General features: G+C 36.9%; 1 protein-coding gene across 2 annotated transcripts in view; it reads left to right on the forward strand.

Annotated features, from left to right (window-relative positions):
- The window catches only part of acvr1l (activin A receptor, type 1 like), a 66,653-nt gene that overhangs the window by 31,161 nt on the left and 11,080 nt on the right, over positions 1–24,412 (forward strand). The window contains exons 2-9 of one of the 2 annotated variants that reach the window (XM_056252230.1): positions 7,090–7,163; positions 12,181–12,435; positions 13,434–13,697; positions 15,342–15,547; positions 20,159–20,258; positions 20,633–20,779; positions 20,948–21,223; positions 22,899–23,096. In XM_056252230.1, coding sequence (XP_056108205.1) covers positions 7,097–7,163; positions 12,181–12,435; positions 13,434–13,697; positions 15,342–15,547; positions 20,159–20,258; positions 20,633–20,779; positions 20,948–21,223; positions 22,899–23,096 — 1,513 coding nt within the window. In that variant the 5' untranslated portion in view covers positions 7,090–7,096. The remainder of the gene's footprint in view (positions 1–7,089; positions 7,164–12,180; positions 12,436–13,433; positions 13,698–15,341; positions 15,548–20,158; positions 20,259–20,632; positions 20,780–20,947; positions 21,224–22,898; positions 23,097–24,412) is intronic. The other variant, XM_056252231.1, reaches the window with a different exon arrangement.

Genomic DNA, 24,412 nt, shown 5'->3' on the forward strand with positions numbered 1-24,412 from the left:
CTGATAGTGATAACATGGAAAGTGAAAGGATATTGTTTATGAATCATAACCCACCAAATTGGCTAGTGAGTTGTTACCGCATTGTCCGCCATTGTTGATTTTCACCCACTTCTGGCAGTTGGCGGGTATTATTTTAAAAACCTGAATAAGTACTAATTGGACAGCAATGTTAATTCAGAAGTTATGCTGTCCACATCTGAATTTTTACTTTTCCTACTCTACATTTCCTGTCTCTACTAGAAACTTTGCAGCTGGTATTTCACAGCAGGGTTAAGCATGTAATTTGCCCACACTGTTTCAGAGAGCAGAGATGGAGAAAGAGGGGTAGCAATCATTTTTCTGTGCACTATAATTTGGCTGTCAGAAACTGCTGGCGGTGCAGCCAGAACAATGCAAGAGAAAGAAAATTGAAGAGGAGGAGAGCAGAATGAGGCTAGAAGAAGCAAGAGGAGCATTGGTTTGCAGAGCTCTAAGGGGCATCAGATTTTAGACTCTCAGTCATTTAGGGCAGATGGAGTTGTGCACACTGCACACACAGACATGGCTGCACGTCTGCTCATGAGATGATGGTACGTCTGTCTTGCATGTTATTTGGCTGTCATGCGCATATCAGACTGCTCGTGTGTTTTTTGCATGCTGTTGTGCCTGTAAGTTGAGTCTGATCTGGGCAATCTTCAATCTGGACGATCTGATTCGTATGTGTATCTCTGGCAATGCAGGCCTGCTATCTGTTCTTTACTGAAGACAGGCCCTAAAATAATCAAGATAAATGATATCAAAGCTATATCAGAGGAGTGGAAAAAGACTGGAGAGAATGCTCCCTGCAGTCAGACTCTATACCAGGGCCATTTAATTAGCTTCACTTAAAGGGGTCATATAATGCCATTTTTGTACAAGCTAATATGATTCTTTAGGGTCTAAATTAAAAGTTTGTAATATACTTTAATTAAAAATTCTCATTAGTATTGTAAGAAAACACTTATTTTACCTGGTCAAAAACAGCTCTGTTTTCAGCACGCCGTTTCAGTGCATATGACTTTAAATGATAATGAGCTTTGCTCACCCCGCCTCTCTGTTCTGCGCATACACCGTTTGTAACACAATAACACAATAACCATAACGCGTTGTTCATTATAAACGTGGGATTATGAATTATATTGAGAACGTTGTACATAGAAAACATGCTGTAATGTACCCTGAGTGTAAACCGACGCATTCATCGTGAAGCGTGCAGCTGGCGATTTGCAAAGATTAATATAAAGATTAATATAAAGATTAATAAAACGTTACACTCACTTTAGTTCTTCTGAAGGTTCAGCAGGAACACGAATAGGTTCCGATCCTTTATTCAGGTGCAGCTTCTCAGCAAAACCAGCTTTACACTGATCCTCGTTTATAAAGCAGTCCACTGAGAAATGATTCGGCAAACATGAGAGCATTGACGTTGCTCGTGGGGAATATTCCCTTCGAAAACAAACTCAGCCACTGCGTCTTCAGCGGTTCGGATTTAGGAACATTAAAATGACTGCTGTGTTCGTTATTGCACCCAAGAACAGAACACCACAATCGCTTAGACGCCATTCTGCTCATAGACAGTGCTCCAGCATATCAACAATGACCGCGCCGATCCGCGCGGACTATGATTGACAGGACGAGCGAGGGCGGGTCTGTGTAGAATCACTGCTGTCATTCAACAATCGCGGGAGGGGCGTCCGTTTTATTGACGTCACAAAAACGAACGGCTCAATTTGAGGCAGGGGAAAACATATAAGGAGATTAAAACAAAAACACTGGATGGATTTTTATCATTATATGATGGTTGTGTATAGCCACTGCCAACACACATTTCAGAACAATCAACTTGTAAAAGTGCATGTACCATTATATGACCCCTTTAAGGGTTGGATTATCAAATCGATAAGTTGAGGTTGGTTGGGGGATGGGGGTGAAACACAGCAGTTTCAATAAATAAGCTAAAGTAAACCTTAAAAGTATTGTATTTACTTAGAAACATGATACCCAACAGTATGCAGATATAAGACCACGATAAATAAAAACTTGTCAATTTAGAGCTGTGTACAAGTATTTTACTTGGAACAATTATATGAATTACACAAGCTCATAGCTATTGGTAGTAATTATTTTATTTATAATTATTTTATTAGGCTTAAATGAAAATATTCTGACAGTGAGACTGACTTGGCAAAAGTCAGGTAAAGTCACAGGTAAAACCATGCTGGCTACTCACTACCACTGTCAACGGATATTATGATATTATGAATCAAAATGTCAAAAAAAAATTGGTAACCTAAAGACAGGTAAAAACTACACATACCTTCACAAAGAAACTGCCATAATTTTATAGCAAAATTATTTATATTCCCCTAACATAACTAATACAATAAAAATGACTATATACATTTATTGTATAAATCTAATACAATATAAATACAATATGAATTAATAACAATATTCAATATAAATATTTCACATTTCTGACCAAACCATGGTAAATACAGAAAGTGTAACTAAAATACATTCATGTTAAATGTTTGTAAGGGGTGGTGATTCAATGATTAAAAAAATATTTTTAACTTTGTTCATGGCACAATCTTTCTCCTGTTTTCCTAATCTGTCTTGTTGGGAATGTTGAAAATGATTTAAAACTAGTTGAATCACAGAATGGTTTGTAACGGAAAGGTGTTTGCCGAATTGAAACACTTCTCACTGGATGTTGCAGTGCTGTTTAATAACAGTGTCCGGGACCGGGAGTAAATGCAGCTTCTTTGAGCTTGCGTTCTGTTATCCACTGGGCCATGCTATGTAGTTCAAACTAGTGAAACAACTGAAAACATTCCTATTTGTTCTCTCAATAAACGGTCTGTTTGTTTTACTGAGAAACCACTTCAGATGATTCAGTGACAGAGCATTCCGAACGAATCCGAATCATCTCAGACCATTATTTTGGCCAATTCACTCAAAAGTAAGAATCAACTCAAAATAATTCACGAAAGATTGGAATCATTGGTTCAGTCGACAGTAATACGGGACATAATACAGTTTTTTTTTTATTCGCTTTGTACTATTTTCAGAAGTAAGGTGTACATTTTCAAAACTCTTAGTGCTAATATCACAACAGATCATCAAAAGTGCACTTTTTTCAAATGTTTCATCATGTTTTCAATTGTGTTAGTACAATTCACAAAATCACAAAGTATCCTTTTCACAACACAAAATAAGTGTTTCATCTACATAACTGTTCCATTCACAGTAACTGCCTTTCATAAAGCTCTTATTATCAAACTTTTGATTTGCATCTCTTTTTGTTCAGTTTAATCCATTTGTCTATTATTTAATCCAACTGATCTTAATGGTTAATCAATGAATCATTTGGTACACCTATAGATTTCTATAGATATTGATTCTATATACAGTTTCTATAACTTGTTTGCAATTTTCCGATATGGATACCCAAATGTAATGAATTATTTTTACACAAGTGATTTATAGATAATAACCACCACTATGTTCAAAGTGTGTGCACACACGTGTGTGTGAGCGAGATAGAGAAATTTGCCATTTGTGAAAACACTGTAAAGCAGAATAGAGTATAATGGAGAGGAAACGGTCAATGACTGTAAAACATTAGATTGATTAGAGATGCATCAGTAGAAGGGAGACAGATGGCATCAAATACTGCATTTTACATTACAGTATGTATGCCATGTGATACTGTAAACAGATTACCATGGTAGAGACTGCCACATTACTGTAACTCAACCTTCATCTGTAAAGGTCCACTACAGTATAGATTCAGTCAAAGGGTATAGAGTGGACACATTTACTGTATTGCCAGCAAACTCTGCTCTAGCACAGAACCTCATGGCTGTGTCATACTTCATCACAGCTTTTGATAACTCACTGCAGATACTATTACAAACATTATGGATTCAATTAGATAAGTTAGGTAATGCACATGTATTTTCTAATGTGGCAACTGTAGCCTGTAATACTGTAATTATTTCAGCAACAAGGGTGATTTGAAACATGTATCTTGCATTGTTTGCTGTTGAATGAACTGATTGTTAAAAGTACTAAATTGAAAGAAGATCATACTGTTGTGTTTCTGTGATTAAACCAAACGTTCTCATTACATATTACAATAATCTTGTGTTTGACAATGATTATGTGGACTGAAAAATGTATAACTGTAATGAAAGCATGGGATCATGTTTTGAAAGAATGACTAGCTGTGTTACAAGTGTGATCAGTTTGGATTTTTGTACTTAGAGTTTTGAAAATGTACACCTTACTTGTGAAAATAGTACCAAAGCGAATAAAAAAAACTCTAACTGCTGAAATATTCATACAGAAAAAGTTTCTTAGGTCGAAGCGCTCACGGTACGCACAGAGCGTTCAGCCGTACAGCTGTAGGCGCCACTGCGGCCACGTATCTAACCAAATTTAGCCGCACCTCCTCTGCACCCCGCTTCAACTTGTTAAAGGCCTGTTTGGCCTTCTCAGTCCACTTGAATGACCCGGCAGTCGTCTTAGTGAGAGCGGAGAGGGGTCTAATAAACCAGTGGTATGTGGTGGTGTTTTAAAATGAGCCAAAATCCTCACATTTTGTTAATATACTGTAGGCCCTATATCAAATGTAAATTTATGTCTGTTACACTTAATTTCCTTGGTTAAACTACATAAAAAAGAGACCAAATACAATTCTTTTTGTATTTTTAGCAATAACTATGTAAATTTATATTTATTAAAACCAAGTAGGCCTATAAATTTGATCAAGTTAGTGTTTTACGCATTTTTACATTTATTCCAAAATAATAACTAAAGGCAGTAACAATTTAAACAATGTATTATTTGTGAACTAATGTTCAGCTTTTCTTTTTAATAGTCAACATATTTTCAGCAGTCATCAAGCTTGTACAAACGTGTCACAGACATGAAGATGTTGGCCTAACTTTAAATTCACCAAGCTTCACCAAAAACCCCACAGTCATCATGTTTTTGATGTGACATAAAGCAGTGAAATGGCTAGATGTTTACTTATTAATTATTAACTTTAACGGATTAACGGATTATTAACACCATCCTTCTCTTCATTCAGGCCAATTCGAGAACGCGCACGAAAACAAGAGGCGGGATTTATCGCACGATCCAATCATATCCAATCAAAGCACGATGAAGATATTGCCTCCTCTCACGTGACTTTCCCCCATTCATTCTCAATTACCCCCACTAAACCCACCGCACTCATTAGGGTGTCTGTTTTAAGTCAATGGGGACTGAGTAGGCGTGCCTCCCGCTGTAACTTCACCTGCGGGAGTCTCTGTTGGACACTGTTACTTTAAAAAAACGAGTGACTTTTACACTTTTTTGTAATATTTGTGCTGTTTTATTTTTCTCATCCAGTTGTTTTGAGGAGGCACTGCCTTTGGTGCCCCAGGGACCAAATCTATAGTGTAGTTGTACGGTCTGGAGGCAGATTGGGTCTTGCTGAGATGGTATGTTAAGTTAATTTTGAGTTTGTTTCAGAGTTCAAAATAGCTTGCCAAAGCAATATTTCCGGAAAAGTTCACTCCGACTAGTAAGCACCTTCAAACTACCATTAGTAATCAATTACGTAATAGGTAGGTGTGCTCTAGGGCTCCGCCTTCTTTGACATGGAAATCTTCTCCGCATCATTTCTAGTGATGGGAAGTCCGATTCTTTTCCTCAAACTGGTTCTTTTGGTCATTTAATTTCAATGAATCGTTTAAAAAAAAAACGGTTCACCAGTTCATTTATGTAATCGCACAATGACGATTTGATGTACTGGTTCATCCAGGTCACTAAGAACAATTATTTCACGGAACTGGACATCACTATCGATTTCTTTTCGTGAGGTCAGACGTCCACAAGTAAAAACATAAACACACCGGAGAGCCGCTTTAAAATGAACTTGTAATTGGGACCCAAGCACTGAAAGGGTGAAGGCCGTATTGTTTTCTAAGGATTATTATCATTAGGGCCCAAGCCCTGAAAGGAGGAAAGCCCTATTGTTTTTTTAGCTAATTTGTCAACCTTTCGGGCACTTTTGGGGCCCTTAACCTGCTCAAAAACTCTTGAAACTTTGCACACATGTTGGAATCGTCGGCCATCAAGGCCGGGCACAAGTCTTCATTGGGGGGTCGTGGGGGGCACACCCTTTTATATGGTTGTATTTGAGGGCCTATGTAGCGCACCCGTTTTCACCTACAGTAACCAGTGTGGTTACTGTAGGTGAGTGTTCATACAATTATTGATACATTTTCGCATTCTAAATGTGCTGGAATACACTACACGACTTTTAAAATCTGGGCAGATTTTTAAACAGCAGGCATCATACACTTGCCGACTTTGTGAATGATTACAGAAGAAAAACTGGACATCATGCACTACATGACTGAGAATCATACACTACCAGACTTGCAAGTCACAACAAACTCGTGCAGAAACGCGCACCCTGTTGCTAGGAGACGCATGATAGATGAAACAAACAAACATGGATGTGCAAGAGATGAGCGCAGTAGTTCTTGTAGCGACTGAGTCAAAAGAGAAAAAACGAGCCAAGCACATTTGGATGCGGTCTTGGGTGGGTAGAAGCGGTCAGTATAAACTCTACAGATACAGTGGGAGTTAGAGGCTAGATTTCCTTTCCTGGTCAACGTATTATGATTTCCGAATCTGAATGGGGAACGTATATGTTATTAGCAGGGAAACACCACCAAATCTGAATGGTAACAACTTTGACGACGACAGAAGCTACTGAACATAGACGCACTGTGGCATTTCCCTTGCCTTGCGACAGTCTAAATGTTAGGACATCAATTGTCTGATGCAGTCTTCATGGGATTGAGTTTAACATCGTGAACGTAGGACATTATTTTTTACTTTAAACAACACCTTATAAGACGCAACCGACAAATGCATTGACTAGCGCTGTCCTCAGCAGACATTCAAACTGAATTTTATTATGAATATAAGATTGACCTGTTTTGCTGATTGTTTTCTTTTAGGTCAGTGATAATGTAAGTGATAATGTCTGTTTTTCTTTAGGTCTATAATGTTGAGCAGTAAGATGATTCAGTTGTTGGTGGTTGTGTTGGCTTCACCTGCTGCCTGTATGGAAGGTAAGACTGACACACAGGCCTATAAAATCATTTCAAAGATCCCCCCCCCCCCCCCCCCCCCACCAATAGTTGGGTACATGTAGGTGATTCGATGATACAGTTGCCATGTATATTTTCAAATATAACGAGTTCTAGGCTACGTTCACACTGTTAGTTTTTGGAATTGACACCCGCATTTACTTACAGGTGTGAATCTCGAAATTTCCTGTTTAAACAGCAACTTACAGTAGCGTCTCGAATACTGTCTGTATGAACGTGTAACAGGAGTCAAGCCCGTGTTCTCTTACCAGTAACCATAGTGACAGTGACCAAAATAATATCAGCAGCTTTTATATCTGGGTGAATTTAAATCAGTCGTAGAACACAAAACTGGTGGAGAATAGTTATCTAAAACCTGACACTCAGCTTATATATCCTCGTCGCTGTAAGTTACCGAAAGCGAAACCACACACGAAAACACTCAACACACTATAGACACGCGTTTTTGCAGCGCAGTGCAGAGCGGCTCTCTAGCACTGAATGACGTGACACGTGATAGACAACAAATTTTCCAGAATCCTGTTCACACAGTGCAGGTTTTCTGAAAATTCAGTTGTGAGAACTGTGTGAACATAACGTCTCGGTTGTGTATGCAATAGTATGCAACCCCCGTTCCCTCCTTCAGTAGTCGACGTAGTCGACATTCGACTGAATGGGATCACGCCGGGAGCCAGTCATCTTCGAGTACTATTGAAACGAGCCAATGGAATTGGCGTGCGTGATTTGCATCACACACTCCGCCCCCGTGGCGCGGGTATAAATACGGAAGTGAAGGCACGCACTAGTTGCTTTTTCGCTGAGGAGCCGAGTGAGTCAGCGGTGGTCCAGCAATAGTGGGGAAGGGACTACGTCTCCGTTCCCTCCTTCAGGGAACGGGGGTTTCTTACGCAATCGAGACGTTCCCTTTCAGTCATTCATGTTCGACGTAGTCGACGTTCAACTGAATGGGATCACCATGAAAACGCCACTAGTGCTGCCACCTTCCAGTGCCTAGACAAAAGCCTCCTGATCCCCCCGCAACCTGAGGTGGAGATGGCAGGGCTTAGGCCAGGGAAGTCACTGCTGTTCCACAGACAGGACCACTGGGAAAGCGTACCCTATCAATGGAAGGAAGGGATGCTGCGGAAGGCACATCCTGCCCGAATGGAGGTAACGTGGAGAATACACATATGGACTGGGCGGATGACCGGGCAGTACAACATATGGAATGTCACTGGGGTGGCTCCAGCCTATGACAGGGGGAGACTCAACCGGACAGTGACGGCAGAGCAGGCTCTGCCAAGGGGAGACACGGGCTCGCACTAAGTGTAATGCATGTATTGTAAAACGGCAGCTTCATGCTTACGCAAAATAAATATGATCTGTATTCTTCTGACTTCCATTTTTGCCACGTTTTTTCCGCACAAATACGAAAAAAGCTTTTAAATCAAGAATAAAGCATTAATAGCTGTATTTATAAACTGCTTATTAATGTCTATTAATAGACATTAATAAGCAGTTTATAAATACAGCTATAAATGCTTTATTCTTGATTTAAAAGCATATCTATAATGTGTTTAATAATTGTATTTTCATACTTTATTAATTATCAATTTATCATTTCTAAATGAAATATAGCATTATTTACAAACCAGATATTTAGGAGTTGTCATTGATTCATAAGATCACTTAGAAAGTGCAAGTAAATGTAGTTATATAGCATTTAGTAGTGGTCAGTTAAGTATTTTTGTGAGCTCATCTAAAGTGAGGACTAGTTATGCCCTGTAAAGCATTTTTAAAGGCTCAGTTATCTTCTAAACAGAAAAAGGAAACAAACACAACAGTGATAGAGAACATATAAATATTTAACTGAGCCTTTAAATCTCCTTTGTTAAAAAAGCGTTACAAGGCATGAATAGTCCTCACTTTAGATGAGCTCACAAAAATAGTTAACTGACATTACTAAATGCTTTATAACTACCTGAATTAACCATGAATTACAGTAGAAATACATGTTAATAAAGCATTTATTAACACACTAAGTAACTATTACTATATTTCTGAACAATATGTATTAATTAAATAGTTTATTAATAATTTACCTACACTTTCTAAGTGATCTTATGAACCACTGACAACTTCTTAATGACTGGTTTGTAAATAATGCAATACTTCATTTAGAAATTATAAATTGATCATTAACAAAGTATGAAAATACAATTATTAAACGCATTATAGATATGCTTTTAAATCAAGAATAAAGCATTTATAGTTGTATTTATAAACTGCTTATTAATGTATATTAATGCTTTATAAATGATGAATTAACTGTTTACTAATGATTAAATAATGATTAGCGTGCAGTTATTATAAAGTGTTACCATATTTTTTTCTTACATTTGAAAGGCAATTTACACCTTTACAAATCTTCTCTTGCACATGCACATTTTATTTATGCTTGCAATCTTATGTACACTTTCACAAATCTTACCCTGGGCATGCGATTCTTTATGGCATCATATTACTTTCATAGCGAGGTCTTCACAGGGGAGAGTTTTTTATCACGGTATTTGGTATTATCACGATATTGAAATAAGTCTCAAAAAAAGTGTTGTCATACTATAACCGGTTTAATAACTTTTTTTTATTATAACAAAAAATAACTACAAACATATAAATACAATAAAGCAATACACAAAACGTGTATAAAACAAATGTTTCGAACAGATTAAAGATTTAAAGGCTTATAAAGAATAGGCATCCCTTTACAATAAGGTCCCTAAATGTTAGTTAATGCATTAACTAACATTAACAATAATCAATAGCTACATTTGTTACAAAAGTTATTATTCTTATTTTTTAAAAAAACCTTACCATTTTTAGTTTCTCACGTTCATTAAATACTACAATTACAACTTTTGATTTTAATTATGTGTTATTAAATATTAACATTTAAGTATTTTTCATTGTCAGTTTAAGTTAACGAATGGAGCCTTATTGTAAAGTGTTACCAAACAATAAAGACTCGTAACATTTTAAGTCAATATACACTACCGTTCAAAAGTTTGGGGTCAGTACGATTTTAAATACTTTTAAAAGAATTCTCTTCTGCTAACCATGGCTGCGCTTATTTGATTAAAAATACAACAAAAATCAGTTATAGTATTAAATATTATTCCAGTGTAAATCAGCTGTTTTCTGTGTGAATATATAGTAAAGTGTAATTTATTCCTGTGATCAAAGCTGAATTTTCAGCATCCCCTGTGTCAGTGTCTTCAGTGTCAAATGATCCTTCACAAATCAGTATAATATGAGGATTTGATGCTCAAGAAACATTTATTATTATTATCAATGTTGAAACAGTTGTTGGTCTGTCAGTTGTACAGGTTTTTTTTTATTTTTTTTTTTTTTTTTTAGGATTCTTTGATGAATAGGAAGTTCAAAAGACTTTTGTAACATTATAAATGTCTTTACTGTCACTTTCGATCAAATTAATTATTCCTTGATAAAAAAAAGTATTGATTTCTTTCCTCCAAAAAATAAAAATAAAATTCTCACTGACCCCAAACTTTTGAACGGTAGTGTATATGGCATGTTGTAGTCCAGATTAAAATATAAAAGTGTTTTAAAAAAAGTTTGAAATAAATAGCCTATTAAGTGTTTACGTATTAAGTGCTGTGATGAACACCGTTGTGAATACAAAAATCTGAATGGATGTTTGAAACATTTAAATACTGTTCAAAAACCAAAAGTAGTGCAGCAGCTTGGTTTATGGGGTTGTTAGTGTAACGGTTGCATTGCTGTTCAACAAGCACCATCTGCTGTCAGAGAGCGAATGTGCATTTTCATTCAGCACGTCTCGTTCTGCCACGCGCTGCTTGTGCCTGTTGGGCTTATGTCAGATTGAGCGCATGCCTCTTTGACTCAGCATACACCGGTGATGTGCATTTTAAACGGTTGATAGGAAAAGTATTCTTAAAAAAAAAATCGGAATAATACGTGATAAATAATTATTCATAATGTTTTGAAGTGCCCACAATAACAATATCATCCATGTTCATTATTGTGATTATATTATATTACCGTATAAAGGCACATGTCTAATATCAAATTATATAAAGAGTCCATATAATTCATACATTTATGCACACCAAAGCGCACACAAGAAAAACAAAAACATTACAGAACAAAACTTTTCAGAATTCAGTGTACAGTATGTGTACAGTGCAGCAGCAAAGAGCTTGTTTAGTGCTTATTAGAGCTCGTTTACGTTTTAGACATGTCAAGTTGCCATACGGAACAGGATCACATGGAGCCCAAAAAAAAAGCCTGAACCAACCACCTTGACCTGACTGCATTATATGCCTAACACAGCAACATACACATTAAAACATTATCCTGAATGTGTGTGGAAACAACGTGAATGTACTGAAATGTGTCATAAATTCAATGTGTGATCAGGTTGTTTGAATGATTTTCACTTACTGGATAATTGCCCTGAAAACTTTCCCGGAGTTTAGCGGCGTAAAATGATCTCATCTCAAACAGAGAAGCAAATTCGTGTTATGGGGTTAGACTATGGAATTGTCCCTAATTAGTAGGCAGGTGGAATTTTGTAGTACTACTGTAACAGTGTAAATACTATGTAATCTTGATGAGCCTGCTACTGAAAGGTAATCATACTAATAATATATGGCCTGCTGCTGAGTTTGGAGGAGGAGGATGATGATGAGGATACATACACAGAACACTGAGAAATAAGTAGTTAAGACAAAAAAAAAAGAAGAAATAAATATGTTAAAAGGTGTAGTAAAATATTTCCTTAGTTATACCATCATATAATAGATTTTGACTTTATTCTGTATGTTAGTTTTAATAATCAACCTGTGGGACATAAAAGTGATCATAGTTGAAGAAAGAGAGATAGCCATGTTTCTAAGCATCTCATAATTGTAGATAGAACTGAGATGTCTTTCTTATGTGTGTGTGTGTTCTGCAGATAAAGGCAGCACTGGTGACGTTGAGTGCGTGTGCAAGGGGTTTTCATGCAGTGATGTCCAGCGCTGTTTTGGGCTGCAGTGTTTCTCCTCACTGTCATTCGAGAATGGAACAGCCTTACAGCAGAAAGGGTGCATTGTGGGTAGTGAAGAAAGGGCAGTACGCTGCAAAAACTCCCAGTCAGTGGACACGCTGGTGTACTGTTGCCAGGAAACATTGTGTAATGCGAATGTTACCGTGGAGATGCCAAATACAGGTGAATCATTAATTGAAGCATGAGAAAATGTATTCCTTTTTATTTAAACCTCACACCTTAAATGTACCACAGTGTAATGATGAAAGTGTTAGTAGTCCACTCATGCTGGGTGAAAAATGGTCAAAAGAAAAAGTATTTTTATATTAATACAATGAAACCTATTTCATAGCCGCCTATTTCATGATCTTTTTAAAAAATGATTAAATATGACTCCGACCATGCAATATTTGTTTATATATTTAAAATATTGCAGCTTGTTATCAAAGTAACTATATCTTGCATTTCTGAACGACGTCCTTTGGGAACGATTGTAATAATTCTCATTTAAAAGGAAATGTCTTTAAAACATTGCATAATCCAAATTAGTTTCTGTAATATCTAACAATTCATTAATTTTATTTTTCTAAAATAACTACTCATTTAGCCTATGGGAAGAGACACTGGGACACCCCATCATTCCCACAACCCAACAAGCGGTTTGGAGAATGGATGAATATAATTAATCATTAGCTGCTTTTCTGTCGGGCCAGTGTGAGCCAGTGCTAACAATGTGCTGAGCGAGGCCAATAGCCTCGGACCTCAAGCACTGAAGCCAAAATCAATCAGGCCAGTACCCCTGCAGTGCTACCCTAAAACACGCACTTAACGCCCTTAACACGCCTCCATAGAACGACTTCACGCAGCATCACCAATTCACCAGCATGGGGGAGCTTTAGCTGACTTAAAACTAGCTAAATTGCAATATGAGCAATGAGCATGACTTAAGACTTAAGACTCAAAATAAAAAGACCAATGAATTACGATAATTTTTTTTAACGACAGTAATATATATATAATATATATATATATATATATATATATATATATATATATATATATATATATATATATATATATATATATATATATATATATTACTGTCGTTAAAAAAAATTATCGTCATTCATTATATTAAAAAAAATATATATATATATTTATATTAATCTTCTTCTTTCCAGATGCGGAGTTAATGGCAGCCCCTACAGAGCACGAGTGTGTGTGTGAGGGCCGGTCGTGTGTAACGGGGGACCGCTGTATGGGTCAGCAGTGTTTCTCCTCTTTGACTCTGAGTGATGGAACGCCAGTGTCTCAGAAGGGCTGTTTTAAGGTGTATGAGCAGGGCAGGATGACCTGCAAAACTCCTCCATCACCTGACCAGATTGTAGAGTGCTGTCAGGCTCATCTGTGCAACATGAACCTCACTGTGAGACTTCCTGTACGAGGTAATGCTTACACATACACAAACCAATAAACTGCTTCTTCTCAGGTTTAACCCTTTCATGCATAGTGGTCACTACAGTGGACAGCTATTAAAAAAGCATTTTCTTGAATTTGCAAGGGTTTTGATGGCAAAGTTGCACATCAATCTCTTCAGTGGACCCTGGTGCATCATCCTATACATTGCAACCAAGTCGCAAGCCGTTGTGTTTCGAGTTTTTCCCCCTCCAAACCAAGATGGCCAATGGTCAGTCAGACATGCCAAGTTGCTCCGGAATATCCACCCATTCCTTCTATCCTAGGACACTCTTGTAGGTAAAAATAATATATCAGAATCAAGCAATATCTAATGAGTCATATGACAGTAAAATTTTCCAAGTTTTGATTTTAGATTGGGAGAAAAATCTGATTAATCACCTGTCCACTATAGTGGACCTCATGCATCAATGGCTATATTTCAGCTACAATTCATACTTATACTGTGAATATTGTTTAATGCATGTTACTTGTAACACATTACTTTACTTGTAACATCAAAAAAGTAATCTGAATGTGTTATGCATGTTACTTATAATGCGTTACCCCAACACTGCTAATTTCAGATGAGATTGAAAAATACGTATCGCTAGGTTTTCTCAGAAGAGGCCTATGCTAGAAATGTGTCTATCTTGAACATAATCAGAATTATCAGCTAATAAGGGTAAATTGACATACTCTGGTACACTGGAGGGAGCATCTGAGTGGTTTCCAAAGTTGTACCTTGACAGGCAGTAGAAATTTCTGATGGAATCACGTCTTCATGTTCTGATATCAAAGATACACGAAGTGCAACTTGTATGAAGTTCAATTGCCTTTGCAATATTTCGGATTTATATTTTTTGTATATATTTTATAGTTTTCACATGATTTGATATAATTGTATTGATTAGTTTGTTAAAAACACATACTTTATCTGTTTGATTATTGTATTATGTTTAATATAGTATCTCTTCAGTTTAAACCATAAATGCATGCTGTCCACTCAAGTGGACATCTGAAAATCTCTTTGGAAAATTTGTAAAAAAAAATAAATTAAAATCAAATCTTGTTTTTCATGCCCTAAGACTCAAGAGCAATTAAAACACATAGGAAAAAAATCCTGACTGAGGTTATCATAATTCATGCATGAAAGGGTTAAATGAGTAGTTTTAAATTGATTGGTTGCCATGCAATTGTCTTTATTGCTTGGCTTATTTACATATTTTCAGCCATTTGTTTGCACGCTTTAACCCCAAAAGACACATACTGATTCTAAAAGTTTCAGTGACCTGCAGTGTGACATGCATTTTTATTAATAATTATTATTAAGCCTCCAGCTTTTATGACCTCATTAATAATTTAGGCAGTTGTGTTTGATTAGAGGTGGAGTTACTTAAAAAAAAAAAAACTACAGGACAGTGGAAATTGGACCAAAGTAAATTGGCTATACACAATAACTTAGTGGACATAATGACTGTTTTTGAGGGTTTTTTTTCACATTACAGTGACAGGGTTTAAATGAGCTTAATATCATAAAACTAATATGAACTTTTGTGAGATTTACTACTTTGCAGGTCAAAATAGTTTCTTTTTAAATGACTCTGTACACTGAGTCTCTATGTCTCTCTCAGTGGTGGAGGGACCCAACTATAGTGTGACAACGCTGACCATTGTGATTGTGGCTCCAGTCATCGTTCTGATATTCCTATCTGCTGTGGCGATCCTGATCTTCCATTGTATCCACCTTCACCAGATAGAGCATCTGACTGCTCATGATGCCGAGTATGGCACCATTGATGGTCTGATTGCGTCTAATGTGGGAGAGAGCACCCTCGCGGTGAGGCAAACATACACATCACAAAGTCTGTTATCATTTTGAAATGAAGCACATTGAACTCTTGCTGAGAAATGTGGTTCCATTTGTTGAAACAGCACAACCAACAGAGAAAGTAAAGTTCAAGTAAAAAATAAATACATTACTTTTAAAGTTATTTATAATTATTCGGCCATTTAAACAACTACAGTAAATAGCTCATATTTACCATGGTAAATCTACCATGGTAAATTTACCATGGTAAATGCCCATTCACACCAAGAACGATAACTGTAAAGATGATGATAACTATGTTAGCGTCCACACCAGCAGACAATATCGTTCTGTTTATTCTGTCACTTTAAATGCTTGAGCTCTATAAAGCAGGATTGATTCTGTTTGGCTGTCAATGTTTTTATTGTTCATCAGCTGGAAAATGGAACTTTATTGTGAATAGCATGTTTTGATTGCATGAAGGCCTTGATTGCATGTTTTTTAGACAAAAGTTCTGGATGCCTATAGGACACACTGCTACAGTAACCACACAGTTTTGTTTTTTATCTGTATTTTCTTTTAAGCTTATTAATTAATGGCATATCACATAAATCCATGCACAAATTACTTTTCTTTGAAAATTTTCTAATACCAACAAGATTTGGTCCTACTTTATACTAAGTGTCTTTAAGTACTATGTACTATGTAAACATTTAAATTAATCATTTGATGCAATGCACTTATTCTGTACATACATGTTTTTTCATAGTACCTATATTTAAAAAAATACCTTCATGTAATTACAGCTTTAATTTCTGTTATTTTAGTGCCTTGCGAAAGTATTCGTATCGTATTCATTTTTTCCACATCAATCTACACTCCATAAACGATAATGACAAAGCAAAAAACAGATTTGTGACAACTTTGCAAATTTATTACAAATAAAAAACTGAAATTATTACATTGCATAAGTATTAGTACCCTTTTCTGGGACACTTAGCGCAGGAACATTTCCATTTTGCTTGTAGATGATACTTTACTTTGAGTGGCGTTAACCTGTGCAAATGCAATTGAATGGATATGATTTGAAAAGGCCGACACCTCTCAATAAAAGGCAGTGGTGGAGGAAGTACTGAATCTCAGTACTTAAGTAAAAGTACAAATAACCAGAGACATATTTACTTTAGTAAAAGTAGAAGTACCACAATGACAACCCTACTTAAGTAAAAAGTACCTGATTTTAAATGTACTTTAAGTATTAAAAGTAAAAGTACTTGCATAACAATTTATTCTCTTAATGTCTATATTCTAATGATTAATAAAACAGTTAATTCTAACTCATTCAACCTAATACTCATATAATGATGTTCAATATGATGGAAAAGCAGTTATATTTTAAGTTTTTGTCACCATTTCTGAACAAGCTTGCAATTAGGCAATATACACATCAAGTTTACTATATACCCTTACTATATACGGTATATATATATATATATATATATAAACACACATATTATGTTAAAACACCGTATATGACGGCGTTTGGCTGTAAACGTGATTCATTTATGGCGTAATTTTGAACCTCTTGGCTTGCCATACTAATCCTAACCAAACGTATAATACACACGCACCCCACATCACTACTAAACCTACCAATGCGTTTCCTATGCATGTAAAAACTCATTTTCGCATATAAATTGCACGATAAACACACTGCGTGCTATAGAGACGCATTTACTGTGACCGGGTTGATATATCTATGGCAACCAAACTTCACTGGTGAGACAGAAACGTGCGACGAACGGACGGTCAGGAGGATGACGTTTTGGCAGGGGAAAAACTGATCAGAAAATTTTACGAAAATGTAACAGAACGTTGTAGAAATGTAGTGGAGTAGAAAGTATAATAATTGCTGCAAAATGTAACGAAGTAAAAAGTATGCACTATTGATTCTACTTAAGTAAAGTACAGATACGTGAAAAATTTACTTAAAGTCCCCATGAATTCAAAATTGACCATACTTACTTTGTTTGCCTAAATTGATCGTTTTGTGGTGAACAATTCATCCATGCAAGTCAATCCACACAAAAAATTTTTTTGGCTTCGTAATCTTTAATCAAAATCTGAAATTTCCCCTCCCCTCTGTGTTGGAGGACCTTCCCTGATGACGTAGGTTTCACGGTTTGGGCATCTTCTTAACATCCGTAATCACGCCCCTCCAACTGACAGTAGACAGGCTGAATGACAACACCTACTTTTCTAGATCCAATCAGGTGCTAGTTGGGGGAAAAGCCACGCCCACTATTTTGCCTCATTTAGTATTCCGTTTCTCTCGGAAATACGTCACAACACTGGAGAAAAGTCGTTTGCAACTTCCGGTTCACGGGGACTTTAAGTAAAGTAACGAAGTATTTGTACTTCGTTACATTCCACCACTGATAAAAGGTCTAAGAGCTGAAAATGCTTATCAGAGCACCGATCTGGGCTTTATGGCAGAGTGGCCAGACTCAAGTGAAGACGCATAGTATGCCACTTGGAAAAAAAGCACCTAAAGGACTCTCTCAGACTGAGAAACAAGATTTTCTGGTCTGATGAACCTCAGTTCCAAGCATCATGTATGGAGGAAACCAGGCACCGCTCATCATCTGCACAATACCATCCCAACAGTACAGCATTATGCTGTGGGGGTGGGACTGGGGGAAACATCAGAGTAGGGGGAAACATCAGAGTAGAAGAAAAGCTCAATGCACCAAAATATAGAGATGGCCTTTTTGAAAACGTAATTTTTTTTTTTTTGCATTGTCATTATGGTGTATAGAGTGTAGATTGATGTGAAAAAAAAAATCAGTTCAAGTAGTTTAACATAAGGCAGCAACATAACAAAATGTGAAAAATTAAGGGGTATGAATTCTTTCGCAAGGCTCAGTATACAATTATATTGTTTAGCCTTCCTCTACACCTTAAAGGGTTAGTTCACCCCAAAATGAAAATTCTGTCAGTAATTACTCACCCTCATGTTGTTCCAACCCCGTAAGACTTTCGTTCATCTTCGGAACACAAATTAAGATATTTTTGATTAAATCTGAGAGCTGGATCACTCCTCCATAGGCTTCTTAAGGGATCGAAACTGGCCGGCCCAAAAGTTATGAAAGACATCGTTAAAACAGTCCGAGTGACTACAGTGGCTCAATCTTAAGTTTATCAAGCGACGAGAATACTTTTTGTGCGCAAAAAACAAACAAAAATAACGACTTTATTCAACTACTCATTTCCTTCCCTGTGGGCCTTGAGATTTCACGTAGTGGAACTGCGCAAAGCTTCTATGGTTGTACGTCACATGCATCACACACATGACCAGCGTCGGCCAATAGTGAGCCTACGTGTGACGTACAACACAGAAGCTTTGCGCAATATCACTACGTGAAATCTCAAGGCCCACAGGGAAGGAAATGAGTAGTTGAATAAAGTCGTTATTTTTGTTTGTTTTTTGCGCACAAAAAGTATTCTCGTCACTTGATAAACTTAAGATTGAGCCACTGTAGTCACTCGGACTATTTTAACGATGTCTTTCATAACTTTTGGGCCGGCCAGTTTCGATCCCTTAAGAAGCCTATGGAGGAGTGATCCAGCTCTCAGATTTAATCAAAAATATCTTAATTTGTGTTCCGAAGTCGAAGATGAACGAAAGTCTTACGGGGTTGGAACAACATGAGGGTGAGTAATTACTGACAGAATTTTCATTTTTGGGTGAACTAACCCTTTAACCCACCCTTATACCTAACCATACCATGAAACCTGTCCCTAATCTTAACTGTATCCCACCTCAGTAGCAGCAAGTGTTTTGCAATACAACATGTACACAATAAGTACATTGTACCTAACAATTTTTCCATGTATGTACATGGTTAAAGATGGCTAATATTAAGTGTGCCCCAAGATTTTGTTTTTGTTGACATGATAAAGTTTTATGAAATTAACAAAAAATTCAGAATCTGTCAGAATCCCCAGGAACTCCTCTCTGTTTAAACACATTTTGGCAGAAAAGATGCAGTTTTGATGAATTTGTGTGTATTATGATGTGTGTTTGCTGAGCTGGCTCTTCATTTGCTGTTGTTGGATTTTTTTCAAGCCATTTTCAAATGTCTCTGTTGGAGTGCTTGGCAACCAAAGCAAATATTCAGCAGTCTAATGTTTACCAGAGCATAAAAGTCTGTTCCAGTGCTGGGAGTGACATGTTATTAAAACTACTTGAATCTGTAAAATCTGCTCTCAGAGGCCTAGGAGGTAACTGGTTTTTGCTTTGATACTTTGAATGTGTAGATTAATTTGTTCAGATTAAAAAGTGTCTGAAGCTAAACGGCTATGATTTATTTTGGATTGTGCAGTAATTATTCTCTGTGTTTTGCAATCCTGCTCCCTAAAAGTCTCTCTCCATGATGCAAACATATGGTTATCATGACTCTAGTGGTTTTGGCCTTTGGTGCATTTTTTTTTTCCTCGTTCCATTATTTGGAATGTGGCTGTTCAATGTGTGCTCTCTAGTGTATAAGTGTGTGTACTGCAGGGCCCAAATGAACAAATGTAGATGAACTACGGTAAATGTACTACTTTGTTTTTCTTTATCCTTTGTCTTTCTCTCAGGATTTGTTGGATCATTCCTGTACATCTGGTAGTGGCTCTGGACTGCCTTTCCTGGTCCAGAGGACAGTAGCCCGACAGATAACTCTCAGCGAGTGTGTCGGTATGTGCCCACAGCCCCACACCATCTCAGTTCTTTATTAGAACTATGTTTGTGTGCATAAAGTGATTCTCAGATTTTATGTTGCAGGTTAGCAGCTCCTTTAAAACTAAATTATACACCAAATGGCTTTCAGTTACTAAGCTATAGTTATGTGACAATTTTTACCAGTAGTAAGCTATATCTGACACAACCTCATTTTTTATTTATCTGGGTTATGTCCTCAATAAAAAAAAACCCAGCATAAACTGTTACATTACATAGCTTATATATTTCTGCAAAGTCATTAGCTGTAAATAAAACAATAGAAGTCTATGGTGTGGCCTTATTAAACAACTAAGACAATTAATTAAGCATATATGTGTGTTTTCATTCAGGTAAAGGTCGATATGGAGAGGTCTGGAGAGGTCAGTGGCAGGGAGAAAGTGTGGCTGTGAAAATATTCTCATCTCGAGATGAGAAATCCTGGTTCAGAGAGACAGAAATCTACAACACTGTCCTACTGCGACACGAGAATATTCTGGGTGAATCATTTACACCTTTCATAATGAAAGCACAAATCAAACCCCTAGAAATGACATTTCCATTCATTAGGATACCTTAGTTTTGTAATAAAGAACAATGATAAAAGATTTCACTTAACTATAACTTTGCTATATAACAAGTTTACCTTGGATAAAAATATTTTTCAGGCTTCATTGCATCAGATATGACATCACGTAACTCCAGCACTCAGTTGTGGTTAATCACACATTTTCATGAAATGGGATCTCTCTACGATTACCTGCAACTCAGCATGCTGGATGCTTCTACCTGTTTGCGAATGGCACTGTCCATCGCCAGCGGCCTGGCTCATCTGCACGTGGAGATCTTTGGCACTCAGGGCAAACCAGCCATCGCTCACAGAGACCTAAAAAGCAAAAATATTTTAGTGAACAAAAATGGACAGTGCTGCATCGCAGACCTTGGTAAGAATGGCTTCTGACTGAAGCAAAAGTTATTTTATGCATGCTGTTGATTTCATATGGCTTTATATTAGAATATTAAAAAAATTACCATGAAGTGTATTTTGGACAGTGCCAGCAAACATTCAAAAACCCCATGTGATCTATGATTTGAAGTAACTGACAAAAGGGCACTGAATTATTGAATTTAAGTTCAGTTGTGCATTAAATTGTTAATTATCAGTCTAGGTATAATCAAAATAATACATCATCACAGTAATTATGGTCTGGACTGCATTTTTTACTTATGCAGTTATTGCATGTGTTTCGTCTCAAAACTAAATTTGTGTTAGAACTATTTTCTTACAGCACCAATTCAGATCATTTTAAGCATAAGTGATATGCAACTGTAAAGTGGTCTGCAAATCGGAAACTACTTTCTAAACACGCAGTTATCCTTGAAGCCTCCTAATGTATCAACCTTTCAAAAAGGTTTATTTATTTTTCTTAGCCATTTTTATATTTATACAACATTTTTTGTTAGGCTGAATAGGTTAGGGCCATAATCATGGCAATAGAGGACAGATTACAGATTTTAAATCTGTAAATATTTTGTTGCCTACTTCCGTCCGTCAATCACTTGTTGTCCGGTTTCTATTAGTGAAAATCACTTGTTTGTTCCCTCAGTATTTATCTATTGAACATGTTGCTCTTTATACGCCAATAAGTAGAAAGCTGAAGCGAGCTATTTGCTCATATAGGACGGACACTTTAATTTATGTCTTTATTAAATTCACTCTGACTCACCCTAGAGCTCCAGGGTTCATTTCTGCAACTTCAGGCTGTTAATAGAAGAAATCAGTTGTTTCCTCCTAAAACTCTAACGAAAACCCATTAGGTAGCTTTTAGCTAACACATATCTGGGAACTCTTCCATACACAGGAAGTGGAACACAAGATTAGTTTTTGTAGAGCACTTGAAATTACATACAGCACATTAAGAAAAGGAACACGTTCTTCTTAGTTACAGGATGTGAAAACATGTTGTCCATATGGGACTAGAGGTTTTCACTTTAATAGCGCTATTTTTTCCCTGCATGCTCAAATTGTTTTTCAAGACCTTTGGAGACTTGTTGTTCATGTTTACTTCATGTCACATGAAATTGAATTATTGTATATCCCCACAAGAGGGTGCTATACAACATTTAAGAAGGCAATTAGCTTTTCCCATCAAGCTGTGCTGATATAAATCTCAGAATATGCATCTCAGCATCTTAGATGATGCTTTTAGGGGTGTATGCAAATATTTGTCCAAGTAAATGCTAAATTACAATAGGCTACCCCTTCCACTAACATTATAAATACTATCTGGAAATTAGTCTATTTGAAAGTGTCATCATTGCTTTCGCCCCTGGGTAAAAGCTGTCAAATGTTGTTTTGCTGAGCTGTGGAAAAGAGCTGTCCTTCAATATGTACATCCTCAATTTTAATAATAAAGACATCAACACAGGGAAGAAAACGGCTGAGTGGGCTCATCAAACCATTTCATGGCATCTTTTAAATGTAGAATGCACTCAAGCAAATGCACAGGTGTCTAATCCAGGGACATGTGATTAATGTGAGTTGTGCAAAGCTACAGTACTGATAGATATTGTGCTATGTGATAATGATACATTTGGTCACACATTTGTGTTCTTCAGGTCTTGCCGTGATGCATTTTCAGGACACAAATGAGCTGGATGTTGGGAATAATCCTAAAGTTGGGACAAAACGCTACATGGCACCTGAGGTTCTGGATGACTCCATTCAAACAGATTGCTTTGAGTCTTACAAACGAGTTGATATCTGGGCCTTTGGACTCGTGCTGTGGGAGATTACTAGAAGAACAGTTAGTATTGGTACGTATATCTTTACATCTGCTTAACATACTTAACATGGTACGTATATATTTACATCTACTTAACATGGAGCTCCATGCCAAGGTGGGGAAATGATCCTGTTAAACAATTATAAGATGGTCAGTTTTAATAGCTATTTGCATCATAAATTACACTTAATGTGGAACATGTCAACGAAAGCCGAAAAACGAAATATTAAGAGATTTTGAGATCACATGGCACTGAGTTGGTACAGGATGGTGAGAGTGTTTCTCAGCCAGTCGCAAGATATAGCAAAGATCTAGACTATGCTCAGGAAAATCTCTGATTATGTTAGGGGCACTGAAGACATTCACTGAAATACAACTTTTGAGGAGAACAAACCATCTACTCTGATCATGTGAATTGATGTCAAAAATGAGTGAAGTTCCTTGAGGAAACCGAGAGAGAATGGCAAGTGAACCTGCCTTCAAATAAATTTTAGCTTGATCTTTTAAGAGAGATAGAGAATCAGAGTCATCCACAGAGTCCTTGAGACCAGAGAGGGATATAAATGCGCTGTTTGTCCAAAGTATGTTACAGAGATGAAGCAGTGATTGTATTGATCCTTCGTCTCTCACTCTCTCCACACAGACAGACACACAGACACACACACACACACACACACACACACACACACACACACACACACACACACACACTACTCGAACCTTCGTGAATTAATCTTTCATAAAGTTCGGAAAGGTTGAAGCGAATTACAGGACATTCGCGGGCTTCATTGCACAGGATTGCTTGATGATACGCTTGCAGTGTGTGGTCTCGCCCGATGGTATTTTCCTTACAAATGCTCTAATCAAGTCACCTTCATTTATATAGCGCTTTTAACAATATAGATTGTTTCAATTACAGTGATAATAGGAAATTAAAGTAACAGAGGTTGTTTTGGCTTTACAGCAGCTCTAAAAATAAATTCTTGTCCAGTTTTGATTGATTGATTCACTTCCGTTGCAAAGATCATTCGTTTTTAGGGTCCGCCAACACGTCAACGAGCTCCGGCCCGCTCATCCGTACAAAACAGTGCCTGGTGGCTCGAAAACGCAAACCCTGAAATAGATGCCAAGGTGCAAGCCTTGAAAAAAAAAAAAAAGGTTATCTCTGCGCAAACCTCAAAAACGCAAACCCGCGAAAACGCAGATGGCGTGCATGTGCGCATCACGTGTTTAGTCTATAGGTATGCGCGTTGGCGTGTAGTCCTTCTTTACAAATCAACCCTCAACAAACTACTTGTGTGGCCTTAAAAATGTATAATAAAGAATTATTTATCGCTTCCGCATAGC

This window comes from Rhinichthys klamathensis, unplaced genomic scaffold (assembly GCF_029890125.1).
Source record: "Rhinichthys klamathensis goyatoka isolate OS25496 unplaced genomic scaffold, OSU_Roscu_1.1 h1tg000093l_1, whole genome shotgun sequence".
Taxonomy (NCBI): Eukaryota; Metazoa; Chordata; class Actinopteri; order Cypriniformes; family Leuciscidae; genus Rhinichthys; species Rhinichthys klamathensis.